The sequence below is a fragment of the Schistocerca serialis genome, chromosome 3 (assembly GCF_023864345.2).
Source record: "Schistocerca serialis cubense isolate TAMUIC-IGC-003099 chromosome 3, iqSchSeri2.2, whole genome shotgun sequence".
NCBI classification, from domain to species: Eukaryota; Metazoa; Arthropoda; class Insecta; order Orthoptera; family Acrididae; genus Schistocerca; species Schistocerca serialis.
In genome coordinates, this window is record NC_064640.1 from 1,091,763,091 (window position 1) to 1,091,778,424 (window position 15,334).

Consider the following 15,334-nt stretch of genomic DNA (forward strand, 5'->3'; position numbering starts at 1 on the left):
TCAGATTGCACGAGACAGTCGCTCTTGTCGTCAGCAGGACAATAAACTTTTTGTAGATTTGGACTTTAATGGAATGGTCATACCATTCCAGCTCGATACTGGAGCTGCAGTTTCATTGCTCAATCACGACACGTACAAACAACTGGGCAAACCTCCGTTGCGTGCCGCAAATGTTAAGTTAAATAGTTATTCAGGTCAGAATATCCCTGTGTTAGGACAGTGCAGCCTTCTTGCAACATACAAGGGACAAACAAAACTTGTCTCATTTTATGTTCTTCGTTCTTCTACTGCAGTGAACTTGTTTGGTTTCGATTTATTTCAGTTGTTTAACATGTCTATAGTAAATCAGGTCCTATCAATGAATCAGACTGTGCCTTCAGACAATGTTTCTCGTCTGTGTGAAGAATTTGCAGACATTTTTTCACCGGGCTTAGGTTGCGCTAAAAACTATGAAGCACATTTGGAACTGAAAGTCAATGGGCAACCGAAATTTTTCAGAGCGCGCAATGTTCCTCACGCATTGCGTGATGAGGTCGCAAGAACATTACACGATTTAGAATCACAAGGTGTAATTGAACGTGTGCAGGCTTCTCTCTGGGCCTCACCATTACTAATTTTGCCCAAACCTTCCGGAAAACTGAGACTTTGTGTGGACTTCAAGGCCACTGTGAATCCACAACTAGTGATTGCAACTTTTCCATTACCCCGCCCGGAAGATCTTTTTGACAAACTGTGCCCGGGTAAATATTTTTCAAAGTTGGACGTCGCAGATGCGTACTTGCAAATACCAGTGGACGAAGAATCCCAGCGTGTCTTGGTGGTTAACACGCATCTTGGTTTGTACCGATTCAAAAGACTGCCATTCGGGTGTGCATCCGCCCCTGCATTGTTTCAGCAATATTTACAAACTGTTTGTGTGTCGGTCCCTACTGCTGCAAACTATCTGGACGATATTGTGATCTCCGGAAAGACAGCAGACGAGCATTTAGCACACCTACGAACATTATTTCAGGTATTGCGACAAAATGGTCTTCACTTGCGGAAGGACAAATGTGTGTTTTTTGCTCGTGACTTACCATACCTGGGACATGTCATCAATGCCCAAGGCATACATCCGAGTCCAGAGCACCTCCGTGCCATACAAGACTTGCCTTCGCCGCAGAATTTGAAGCAGCTACAGAGTGTGTTGGGTAAAATTAACTATTATCATCGCTTTCTGCGCAATGCCTCTTCCATTTCAGCTACGCTTCATAGCTTACGCCGTAAGGGTGTTCCGTTCGTCTGGATGACGGAATGCAAACGCGCCTTTCGCCAGTTGAAATCGGCGTTGCTTTCTAATACTTGCCTTATGCCATTCGATCCCCAGAAACCCCTTTTGTTGATGGTAGATGCATCAGATTTCGGGATCGGTGCTGTGCTTACGCACAAAGATGGGTCGCATGATCGCCCTATTGGCTTTGCTTCCAAATTGCTCTCGTCTGCGCAAAGAAATTATTCACAGATAGAGAAAGAAGCTTTGGCTCTCGTGTTTGGTGTTACTAAGTTCCATGATTTCTTGTATGGTCATCACTTTACCATCATCACAGACCACAAACCTTTGACGTCGCTTTTTCATCCGAACAAGCCTGTACCTACGCGTACAGCGCAGAAATTCATTCGCTGGTCTATTTTCCTCTCGCAGTACCGCTACGATATCTTGTATCAGTCCACTGCTAAGCACGGAAACGCCGATGCGTTGTCCCGTTTGCCTGTTGCTGAGGATAGAGCATTCGATTCTTCCGAACTTGCTTGCATGTTCATTGATTCGGAAACCGATGACGTGGTCGACTCATTTCCGATTGATTTTCGTCGTGTAGCTACAGCCACAGCTGCTGACCCGGTCCTTGCTACCGTTTTGCGTTTTGTTGCTACGCAATGGCCTTTGTCAAAGTCTCGGATCGAGGATCCGTTGGTTCGCCGATTTTTTGCTCACAAGGAGAGACTTTTTGTTCGACGTGGTGTTTTGTTGTTGCGTTCTGATAATCATCAGTCCAGAGTCGTGGTCCCACGTTCGTTACAGTCCTCTGTTTTACGGCTTCTTCACCAAGGACATTGGGGTATAGTGCGAACGAAACAACTTGCTCGTCAGCACTGTACTTAGTTCGGAATTGATGCTGCAATTACGAATATGTGTTCTTCTTGCATGGCGTGTGCCGAACAACAATCCGCACCGCCGCGGAAAGTCTTTGCATGGCCAAAAGCCACTTCCCCTTGGCAACGCTTGCACATCGATTTTGCTGGTCCATTCTGGAATGCTCGGTGGTTTGTTCTGGTAGATGCCTTCAGTAATTTTTCTTTTGAGGTCCGGATGTCTTCCACGACGTCAACTGCCACCATCCAAGCGTTGTCTGCTATCTTTTGCACTGAAGGTCTTCCGCAGACTATTGTTTCCGACAATGGCCCACAATTCATGTCCGCATAATTTCAGTCATTCTGCCAGGCCAATGGTATTCAACATCTGACATCCGCACCGTTTTCGCCTCAGTCAAACGGTGCCGCTGAACGATTGGTCCGGACTTTCAAGTCACAGATGTTGAAGTTGAAAGAGTCGCATTCTCGGGAGGACGCGTTGTTGCTCTTTTGGTCTTCGTATCGCTCTCAGCCCCGAGATGGTCGCTCGCCGGCTGAGTTGCTCCACGGTCGTCCTCATCAAACCTTGATGTCTTTGCTGCACCCGCCGCATCAGGTTCCTGTGCAGCGGCAGACTTCTGCTTTTGCTCCAGGCGATGTTGTATTTTATCGCAACTATCGAGGTTCACGGCGTTGGGTCGCTGGGCGCATTCTTCGCTGCCTTGGCCGCGCGATGTATTTGGTTTTGGGGGCCTCTGGTGAGGTGCGTCGGCATCTCAATCAGCTGCGCCTCTGTTGTCGCACGGGTTCTGCCGCTCCCCGTCTGCTTTCAGCGACGGTGCCATCCGGTCAGCGCCCTCGGGACCCATCTACTGGCTCGCCTCATCCCCAGGTGTTACCGACGATGCCTTCCATTTTGCCCCATGGCGACGCGCCGCTGCCGCCTCCGCCGCCGCCTGTCCTCCAGCTAGTGCCGCCCGCAGTGGATGCTTCGCTGCAGCCACCAAGCGCCTCCCTGGGTCATGCACCACCGATCGCTTCCCGTGACCAGCTGTCCTCCACCATGGAACTCTTGCCCGCTCCGGACCACATGGCGTCTTCGCGCGTCGGGTACCCCGACGCAATGGAGGTTGACCCTTCGGCCCCTCCTGTCTCTTTACGGGCGCATACACCGCATGTTGACGTGCACCCTGGACTAGGTTTTCAGGTGTTTCCTAGCTCCCCTTGGACCGAATGGCCGGGTGCGGGTGGCACAGCCTCGCCTGTTGTTAGGCTCCCCACCTCATCGCATACGTCAACATGGGGTTCTCCCCACGGCGGGCGGAAGCCTTATAACACGACCGTTCGCCGATTTGCAGGGGAGGAATCTGGTGTCACCGCCAGACACCACACTTGCTAGGTGGTAGCTTTAAATCGGCCGGGGTCCATTAGTACATGTCGGACCCGCGTGTCGCCACTGTGTGATTGCAGACCGAGCGCCACCACAAGGCAGGTCTCGAGATACGGACTAGCACTCGCCCCAGTTGTATGGACGACTTTGCTAGCGACTACATGGACGAAGCATTGCTCATTAGCCGAGCCGATAGTTAGAATAGCCTTCAGCTAAGTCAATGGCTACGACCTAGCAAGGTGCCATTAGTAACATTGCATGTATATAAAGAGTCTCACTTGTATCACCACAATCTCCAGATGTACCAAAAGGATGGATTAAAGTTAAGTATTCCAGAAGCTACGTACTTTTCTTTATAGCATTCATTACGTATCCTGTTTCAGACCTCACGCCCTCCTTTTTTAACTTAGAGCATGCCTTTTGGATTCCTCTCATTGTGTCTAGGCTGTCTTGTCTAGACACAACACGAAGCATGCAGGAAGGTCTGATGATTTGCGGTACATATTGCCAAGGTGGCAGGGAGCAAAATAAGGAGTGATCAAAAAACTTCCATTTGAAGGTTGCATACTCTCTCTCTCTCTCTCTCTCTCTCTCACACACACACACACACACACACACACACACACACACACACACACACACACACACACACACACACACACCCTAAGGTAAGTCTTTCCACTCCCAGGATTGGAATGACTCCTTACCCTCTCCCTTAAAACCCACATCCTTTCGTCTTTCCCTCTCCTTCCCTCTTTGCTGATGAAGCAACTGTGGGTTGCGAAAGCTTGAATTTTGTGTGTGTGTTTGTTTGTGTGTCTATCAACATACCAATGCTTTCGTTTGGTAAGTTACATCATCTTTGTTTTTAGATATATTTTTCCCATTTGGAATGTTTCCCTGTATTATATTATATATCAGTGCTTTCCTCTCCCACAACTATCCTGCAGATCTTGTCCACAAACAGATCTCCCAAGCAATACATTCCTCCCCACCCAACAACAATGTTACTACCCCCAGACCACACAGAAGCATCCCCCTTGTCACCCAATATTATCCTGGCCTCGAGTACATCAACTAATTACTCCGCCAGGGATATGACTTTCTCAAGTCAAGCCCTGAAATGAGATCATCCCTTGACAATATTCTCCCCACACCACCCAGAGTTGCCTTTTGCCAACCCCCTAACCTCCGTATCATCCTTGTCAAACCCTACAATATTCCCAGACCACCTTCTCTACCCAGCGGTTCCTACCCCTGTAACCGACCCCGATGCAAAACCTGCCCCATGCATCCCCCCACAACCAACTACTCCAGCCCCGCTACTGGTATAACATACACAACTCAAGGCAGGGCCACATGTGAGACAACACGTCATTTATCAGCTGACATGCCTGCACTGCACAGCCTTTTACATTGGTATGACGACAACTAAACTGGCTGAGCGCATGAATGGGCACAGACGAACTGTCCACCTAGGAGATGTCCAATACCCAGTAGCGGAGCATGCCCTCCAGCATAATTCTAGGGACCTAGGAACCTGCTACACCATATGTGCCATTTGGCTTCTCCCACCCAACACCAGTACCTCGGAACTGCGGAGATGGGAACTTGCACTCCAACACATCCTTTCATCCCGCCATCCCCCTGGACTGAAACTATGTTAACCAACCTCACTCCCATTTACTCTTTAGTCTTCTCCTCTTTCCCTTTCCTCTTTAGCCATTCATGCATCTTTTCATCCTACATAGTTGCATTTATCTTTATACTATGTACCTCTTTACTTCTGTATTCATCCTCCTTGGTTTGAAGCTGGCAAAGTAATTACAGTAGAATATCTTTGGCTTCCCTCTGACATCCATGCCTCCATCTTTGCTACCCTCCCTGTTTACCTTTCCCCTGTTGCTTCATAACCTGGGTTGTGAATAACTGAATCCACTTTCCCTTCTTCCCCTTTTTTCCCCTCTCTCCTCCCTGATGTAGGAACGAAGTTCCGAAAGCTAGGATACGTCAATTTTCTGTTCTGTTTTGTGTATGTATCGGCTGTACTGAGCTGAGGTAAGTACTGGCCAGGCCCTCTATCTCTTTGTTAGTATTTGTTTCATATATATAAACACACACACACACACACACACACACACACACACACACACACACACACAAACACACACACACAGACAGGGTGGTGCGTATTAACATTTAAAAACCTCCAAAGCACTGTAGATGACCCTGAGACAAGTAATTTAATACAAGACACATGGGATCACAAATGTTGGATACAATACAAATGTTGGGAAATGTGTCAAAAGTGAATGATAAATGTCACCAGATGATGTACCTTGCCATGCTTGCAGTGGTAGAGCCTCTCGGTCTGTCACACTTGATCATCCCAACCCAAGTCAAGTATTCATATCATTGTGGCTACGGACACACATGTGCGACTTTAGTGATGGCGTTCAGGATTTGAGTCTTGCATCTGGCAGGCAGTATTTTTTCATTGTGTTAAACAATTATGTATTTATATTGAAGTTTATTATTTTATTTACCGATCTTGCAGTTTCCTTGATTTCTTGCAAAGTACAGTACAATGAAAACCTACCGTATTGCATAAAAAGTAGATGAGTATAAACTTCAGAATAGCATCATTGCCATTAAATGACCTATGTTTTCTTTACTAACTAATGTCTGTAAACAAAAAGAGGACAGAAGCAAAAAACACAAAATCAGAACTTGTTTTGCTTGATTACAGCAGGGACAATAATTTTGTAACATATACAATTACAACAGATCATATTTACAAAATGTTTTCGAAATTTGCTCTGTTTGCTCAAATGAAAGTATTGCACTGCTCAATCATTCCTTTACACTCAGCCCTGACTGCTGCACATGCTGCGGGGTATGTCATCTGGTTATGTCATATGTTCAGTGTTTCTCACCAATTTTTGGGGTATTTTGAAATGTACAAAAAGGCAAATGTAGAAAATTATCACATTTTGCTGCACATTACATGCGTCACATAAAAATAATGTATACAAATCTTCTCAGATTTGCCACTGAATAACTTTGTGCAAGCCTCACAATATTTCACCAACACAACTGTTCATCATCTTCAGGTAGTGGTGGGTCCTGTCATCACTGCTGCAAGATGTGACTGGTGATATTTGCACAGCAGAATTGAAATTTGTCAGGCTAGAAGCAGGAGTACGAATATGTGGACAGGCACTCCCAGTTGGATGGAAATGCTATTCATAGTAGCCTTCTGCTTATGTGTTGTGGGCAATGACTGCACTTCTGGACTCTCATGTGGTTAAAAGCTGAATTAACTCTCTGCAAGGTGCTGCATCAGGTCATACATCGGAGGATCTGGTTTCTACTGTTTTAATTTCATGGCAGTCAGTGCTGGATTCTGGGCAGTGCTTAGTCAAAATTCCATATTCCTGTTGGTAAGATTGCCCACCGTGTGGATACATGCCTCATTCTTAAAAACACAATCCTAAAGTGATGATGCTGAGGATAAAATTTCAGTCCTCTTGGGAAATGTGTGGTGCCCTGTATTCAGGCAGTGCTCTGCTACCACTAATTTACTGGGTGGCATTTTTGTCAGCGCTGTTGAACACAGTGTTCTTGCACAATGTGAGGTGTCTGCCCTATATAAGATTTCCCATAATGGCATCAGATCTTATATATGATCTGTGTTTTCTAAGGTCAAGATTGTCTTTAACTGAACACAAACAATTCCTTAGTTTTGCTGGTAGACGAAAAACACACTTGATTCTGTTTCTCTTAGTGATTCTTTCTATTTTTGAAAACATGCCACTGAAATATGGTAGGAAAGCCATTTGCAGTGCTTGTCTAAGTATCTTCATTTACATCCCTACACTGAACTTGCTTTGCTCAGAACACATTGCAAATCTGTTTACAAGAATAAACATTCTGCTGGAACACTGTTCTTAGGTGTTACAGTTCACCAGGCAGACTGTCAGTATCTGAGATCACGTGTGCTCTATGTGCCAGGGAGTGTAAGACACTACCACATTGTGCAGGGTGATGGCAACTTTTGGACTGCAAATATAACTCTGCATGTATCAGTTTGCAGTAGAGACTATGCCCCAGTGTTCTGTCAGCTTTTCTTCTAACCGTGACATCCAGGAATGGTAAGCTGCTATCTTTTTGTACTTCCACAGTGAACTGAATATTCGGATGGACCGAGTGCAAATGCTGCAGGAACATAGGTAGTGTCTGTATTATGTGGGCCACACCACAAATGTCTCTTCAGCATTCTGCCAGAAGGAGGAAAGTTGGATATTTACTAAGGGAAATAGAGGATCTCCCATGGGAACACTGTCCACTTGATCAAAGTAGTTGGTGTTACATAAGAAATAGGATGAGGTATGCACATGTTTAAACAGCACCACAATTTCTTTCTCAAACTTGCTGCTAATAACCTCTAATGAGGGCTGCAGGGCACTTGTGTAAGTAATGATATAACATTTGAGCTAACTAAAAGATCTGAAAGTTCTAGTTTAAGCATCTTCAGGTATTCTATGAAATCCTCTGAATTCTAAATATGACGGTCATAGTCATCCACATGATAAATTTCAAAGCTGTCATGTGGAAATTGCCAGTTCCATCTTGCAGCAGTGATGGTGGAAATCACCACCACCTGAAGATTCCAAAACGTTGTGTCACTGAAGTATTGAGGGAGGGACTTGCATAATGTTATCTGGTGGGGAACCCAAAGTGTTTTTGCAACAGATCTATCAGGCAAGCCTGAAAAGTCACATATACTCCAAGCAGTAAGTACCTGTTGTAAAATGGCCACATTAGTGAGCTTGGCAATTAATTAACAGTTTATCAATAAATTTGGCTTCATTTTGCAAGAAATTGTGCTGTGTTCCACTACTCCCTCTTCAACAAAACTAATGTCAGTTTCTGCTCCACCTCTTCAGCCCGAGATCCTATGTATACTCTTGAGCATTTGTGTAAGATACCTGTTTATTTATAAAAATAAAAGTAACTTCTATCATGACTTTCCCATTCTTGTCCAGTGGGTTTGTTATCCTGCTGTTGCCTACTGCAGACTACAAGATTACTGTTGAAGATTTCTGCAAAATTTTTCTTTCTTTTTAGTGTACCAACATTTCACTGTGTGGTAATTGCCTGGTACTGTTTAACGGGTGTTTTAACTGTTGTTTCAGAGATGCAATACGAAGCAAATGCAGTGAGGATGACTTGCTTGCCATGATTGGGGCAGCAGTGAGAAGAAAGAAGAAACAACATGCAGGTAAGATACATTACAGCAAATGTAACTCTATAGATAGAAAGGAAATTTCTGCTTAACAAGTCATAGCAAACATAAGAGCAAAATAGAACGAAAAACAACAGTGATAGAACCTGAGTTTTTTGTGTAAAATTGGATTTAATTTTTTATTTAGTATTCATTCTGATTAATGCCCATTGGTCAACAGTACATTTCAGCCCTAGAATTTGGTTCTGCAAGGTCCACCAGATAACCATATATGGCTGTTGTAACTCCTTTATTGGACTTCAGAAGTTTTCCAGCAACAAATCTTTTTTTTTTCTTTCTTTCTTTCTTTTTTTTTCTTTTTTTAAAAATAGCTAAAATGCAGAAAACATCATAAAGGAAACACTCACAGAAAAGCATCAGTGTCCTTGAAACAATGGAAACTCCAGTAGGAATATCAACAATGTTGGAAAAGACAGATTACTACTTACTGATGAAGGCTGTGGCTGAAAGCTTTATGTAAGTGTCTTTTAATTCTGCCCATCTGCAGCCTAAGGTATCTTCTTTATGGTAAGTAACAGTCTGTCTTTTCCTTCATTATTCATTAGTGTTCTTTGTTTTTATTGCTGTTTAGCAAGCATCGTGTGGTATATAAGGGATGTGAATAGCGTCAGATGTTGAATCATCACTCTGGAGGATATGAAGGTGCTGCATATTGGTGTGAGACAGCATTATCTGATGAGAGTTTGAAAGAAACCTCATTGGGGATGTCCATTTGGTCGCCTGGTTAAACCTTGCAACATCTGTATTTTTGGAGTATTTGGATCTGGCAGTGGCCTGATGTTGGAAAGTAAGGGCATACTCATCATCAATCTTCCAGTTGACTACATCAGACCACTATAAGTGAGCATCACTGTGTAGTGTACTGAGTACATTGTAATCTGTACACGTCTGTGACTGCCATCTGAGAACAAGTACAGTAAACTCTCGTGCAGCTACACTTTTGGCTAGCTAGATTGACACTTGACAAGTTTCAATTTGCGTGCACCTGGAGCCAAGCATTTGCTGGTGTTTTTTGGCAATCTAGTGCTAATCAGTGCACAGGTGCGTGTCAAAAGTCCAAGTATCGTCAATTTGTGCGTGTGTTGGTTGAAGCTCTAGTGTGTTTCTTATTCGTATTGCATGGTTTCATGCCACTGCCATCTATTGGAACTCCTTGGAAGTACAGTACATACAGTATTGTTCTGTGCAGTGCAACGTAGCCCTGTCGAAACCGACAATTAGAGTGCGCCGCCTAACACTTTCCACTTGTTGTCGGTACATCAAAGCTGAGTGTTTAACAGTGAATGTACAACACCCTGTTGTGTTGCCACGTGGGCTTGGGTATAACAGAGGAAATGGCATAGATGTATCGAATGCTTTCATTTGATGGCTGCCACAGCCTGGTTTCAAAAGTCAAAAGTTTGTCTAGTGCATCTCGAGTGTTGTCAAGTTGTGCATCTGTGTGTTTCTGATTTGAGGTTTTGTGCTCCCACTATGTGCCTTAAAGTGTCTAGAGATAAAAGGGACCAAAAACCATAAAGGACTCAGTCGAGTGTCTGTAAAAAGAACACTGAACGTGACTACGGGCACAAAACATAAAACGAATGTGATCTTGTTGGAAAAAGAGCTTCACACTTTGCAGAGAATTGATGCTGGTGAGCCACCCACAAAAGTTGCTGCAGAGTAGGAGTACAATTACTGATCGGAAGACAAATCGATCAGGAATTGAAAAATTTTGTTCCATCCAAGCATTGGGCAGCGCAGTGAAATCTTGAAAAACAATGAGAAAAGGTGCACATCCTCAGTTAGAAGAGGCATTATTTTTGTGGCACGAATAAATAAGAGCCAAAGGTGTGTCAGTTTCAGGTCCTCTATTTTGTCAAAATGAGCTGATGAGTTGATTGAAGGAAAGAAGCAAGAATTCCTCGGAAGTAATGGCTGGCAGGATCGTTTCAAGAAGCGGCATGGCATTCATGAAATTGCCATCAGTGCCAAATCATTATCTGGGGATGAAGCTGCTACGCTGATTTTAAGAAGAAACTGCACACAATCATTGACAAAGGAGGTTATACTGGCAATCAACTTTACAAATGTGATGAAACTGAGTTGAATTACAAAGTGCTGCCAACGACAACCCTTGCCTCTAAAGAAGAAGAAATGGCTTCCGGATACAAAAAAATCAAAGAAAGATTTACTGTCCTCACTTGCAGTAATGCCACTGGTAATCATAAACTGTGTCTTACTTTAATTGGCAAATCCAAAACACCAAGAGCATTTAGACACCAACCAACCAGCTTTGCCACTGAGGTACACGAATCAGTCTTAAGGCATGTATGAACAGTGCCATCTTCAGAGAGTGGTTCCAGGCAGAGTTTGTTCCAGCTGTAGTAAATTACATGGAAGGAAATGGACTTCCTTGAAAAGCGCTACTTCTTGTGGACAGTGCTCCTTATCACCCAGGTGATCTGCAAGATGGGGATATCAAAGTTGTATTTCTCCCACAAAATGTCACATCTCTATGTCAACCGATGGACCAAGGTATTCTTGAGGCGATGGAAAAACATTACAGACGCAAGATGCTGGAATACTTAATAGGTGTGATTGATGCTGCAGATGATTTTGTGGAAGCTCTTAAAAAAATCGATGTTTTAAGTGTCATTCATTGATTGCTGAAGCTTGGAATCTAATTCCTCCAGTTCCTCTTGTTAGGTCTTGGAAAAAACTCTTAGATCGTAAGGCAACCTAAGTGATGGGAAGGAGGAGGCAACACCGAAACTCAAGCTGACATAATTTTGGTGAATTTACTGGAGAAGCTGGTTGTAAAGACACACACTTCGAAGACATTGAAGAGTGGATGGAAAATGGCATTTTTTCATGTGACTGAGGATGAAATCGTCCAAATTGTGACCGTTCATAAAGTGTCAGAAGACTATGTTTCTGATGATGAATCAGAGAAAAATATTCCTCACACATTCTGTTACGAAGTGATCCAAACTGCCCTGGAGTACATCAGCCAACAGGAGGAGATGATTTATCCTGAAATAGTTTGATTTCAACGTTGGAGATGTATTGTTGCAGCAATAGTTTCTCAAGCAAAAAAACAAAAAAAAAGACATTCGTGACTTCGTTACCAAAAAATAAACTCTAATGAAGCATCCTAGAACTTCTATGTCCATAACTTAAAAAGTTTTTTTTTTTTTTACTTTTCTTGAAAGTTCCTCTGGACAGACTTTTCGTTCCTTTGAGTAATCTCTAGATTTGTTTCGTAATTTTGTTCAGTAGTTTATATTTTATTCAAAAGAGCAGGTAATAAAATTAAAACTCCTGTTTTTTCCTGCTGCCAAATAAGGGAGATTTTTTTTCTGTAAGAATGCAAAATAAACGAGCTTTGTTATACAGCATTTAAAAACTTTGAGTTTTCAATCATAGTTTGGTGCCTTTTTAACATGTCAACACAATTTTTTCAGTAAAAAAGTGCAGGGTTATTTGCAACCGTATCAGAAACGTTTTACATACCCTACACACGTTTTACGATCGTATTTCGCAATATTGACACAATTTGAAGTGTTCACATGTGAAAACAGGGGGACTTTGATTTATCTGAAATTTTCGTTATCGGAACCGGCCACCGTCCTGATCATTTTGGATAAACAGGAGTTCACTGTAATAGACTCCTTGCAACATGCTGTGTCATACAGCTAGGAGCAGCCAGACTGGAATTGCCATCCTGCGCATAGGCTGCCATTAACACCCAAGCAAATGACTGCGTGTGAAGTGGTGCCATGATCGAGAAGTATGGACTGCTAATGAATGGTGTCACATTATGTTCACTAATGAGTCCCAGTCCTGCACTGCTCCAAATGACTATCGTGAAGTTTGACAGTGACCCGGGGAGATTGGGAGAGGTCCCATTCTTCCACATTTTGGGGGGGGGGGGGTCACAAAGGAGTCCCATGGTGTGGGGAGCCATTGGGTATGACTTCAAGTCACGGCTTGTAATGGCCGAGGGAACTCTGATGGTACAGCAGTGTGTAATAGTATTGTGGTGCTATTTTTCAACAGGCCAGTGCTTGTCCACATGTAGTATGTGTCTCTTTAAATTGTCTGCGTGATGTTGATATACTCCTGTGGCCAGCAAAATCCCCATATCTGTCCCCGATAGAACATTATGGGACCAACATGGACGTCAACTCCGTCCCACTACCTGTATCCATGATTGCAATGTCCAGTTACAACAGTTGTGGATCACCTTTCTCAGGAGGGTATGCAGCAGCTTTACGACATCCTCCCGCACTGTCCAAGCCAGACGGGGTGCATTTCTGTATTGATAAGTGGGCTCAAACTGATAAGTTCTGTGTAAATTTGACTCTGTTTTGTTATCACTGAAATAACATCACATATCCTCTAAATTCGCTATGTTTCAATTTGTTTTCTCCCCACCTTCTGAGTGTCTCACTTTTCTTCAAGCAGTGTAATTTAAGACAGACATAAGAATATGAAAATGGGATGGCATATCACATTGCTATTCAACTATGCCCCTAAGAAAATTGTAAGGTAATGGAGAAGAGCAGGTGCACTATTACACTGACAAGAACGTAAACTTAAAGATAGAATTATATTGTGTAACCTATACCGATGACATAATACTAATTGACAAAAACATCACTGATGTGCTAAAGCAATTTGAAATATTAAGGGAGCAAGCTAGGAAAATTGGACTACTAATTTCACCTGGAGAAAAAATTCTTGGCTGATACCAACATGGCACTAGTTGAACTTATATAGGCAACGACATAGTATTTGGTGTTAAAGAGTTTAAATAATTAGGTGAAAAAGACCACTGAACATCATAATGAAAAGAAGGCCATAGAATCCAGACTTCAGAAAATACAAACTGTCTCTCAGTTAACTAAAAGTATTTTTCCTGGAACTTTAAAATCTAACATTGTACAACAGTGATCAAATTAGAATTTCTTTATGCATGAGAGAGACTCTTTGTCCAACACAAGACATGAAAACAGCAAACTGAATTAGAAGAATGTAAAACTGTAGTAAAAATCTTAGGTCCAAGAATAAAAGATGGAACACATCACACAGAACCCAGCGTGAAATCTCCAGGCAAATTCCAAAAAACTCTTGTTACAATGTGTCTCCAAAGACTCCAACTTGTGGGACATACAGAAAGAATGTATCCAAACAGGCAGCTCATTGGATTCCCACATACTTGAAAAATAAGATCCAACTGATGGAAACAAACAGGAAGAGACCTTAAGAAATTGGAATCACTACATTTCCAGTATTCTGATGTAGTGATGAGTCACACAGAGTGCAGTTTCACAGTAGCTTGATCGATGCTTGTACTTGTGTATGTAGTATATGCAAGTGTGTACAGCGTCTATTCTGGTGTACTCACAATATGCTAATTTAGTGGCTGAGCAGTAAACCGGATCCCTACTCGGTTCCAGTGTGCTGTGCTAATTATTCTTCTTCACTTGACATTTATGCTTGGAGCTGCAAGAGAGGTCATTTTCCAGATAGTGCCACAAAAACAACAAATTCTCAGATATCAGTTTAACTTACACTCTTCAACATCATAGACAACATTTCACATTAATATGTTGCAGAACACTAGATTAGTGTTAAAATTGCCAGAGTAAACATTGTTCTCCATGTGACAGATTGTCACCCAACGTCCAAAATAGATAAATTTTATATCTCTGCACAGAGAAGCAGCTGGTTGCTCATTGTCATCTGTGGTGCTAATCAATGGGTCGAGCTCGTTGCTGGCACAGTGCCACCACAGAGTAAGTGGCCCCTCATCCCAGCAGGTGGCGATGTTTTAACACCCGTATAGCTCCCCAGACTTACCACGTCTGTGGATAACTCCGTCTCTGCACAGAACTTCCCACATTTCCCACACAGTGGGCCATAGTGCCTTTTACACACAATAAATCTTCAAACTTATTTCATTGGCTAAGTTAAAATTCGAGTGTGACATGCTATTTCATAAAAAATAGCAAACGGTAGACATGGATGTTATTGTGACTCTTTCCTAAGGCAACATTTGTGTATTACACTTGTAGAAGTGCACTGCAACATAAAACAGTAGACCGTAAGTTCAAACAATGGAAACTCCAGGTTGGAATATCAGCAGTGTAGGAAAAGATAGAGTGCTAATTACCATAAAGATGGCACGTTAAAATGCAGACAGGCACACTTAAGACACTTACACATAAGCTTTTGGCCACAACCTTCATCAGAAAAAGAAATAGAAATACACACCATTCATTCACACAAGCAAGCACACCTCACACACACATGACCGCCAACTCCGACAGCTGAGACCAGAATGCTAGTCTGTAAGTTTGCTACACAATAAAATAATTATTCTGAGCTACAAAAAAATGGATTCAAAGAACTAAACTGCTTGAAGAAAAAAAAGGGAAGCTCCCTGAAGCAACGTAGTTTCACGAGTGTGCATACCAGTGGTAAATTATGAGAGTCGCAACTCTCTGAAATGGATACAAAGGCCACCAGATTGCATTAGC

At 42.9% G+C, this 15,334-nt stretch overlaps 1 protein-coding gene across 1 annotated transcript in view; it reads left to right on the top strand.

Moving 5' to 3' along the window:
• LOC126471397 (molybdenum cofactor biosynthesis protein 1-like) overlaps window positions 1-15,334 on the top strand; it is a 62,329-nt gene that overhangs the window by 28,110 nt on the left and 18,885 nt on the right. Inside the window, exon 4 of the mRNA XM_050099522.1 lies at window positions 8,698-8,783. Within this exon, the coding sequence (XP_049955479.1) occupies window positions 8,698-8,783 (86 nt within the window). The remainder of the gene's footprint in view (window positions 1-8,697; window positions 8,784-15,334) is intronic.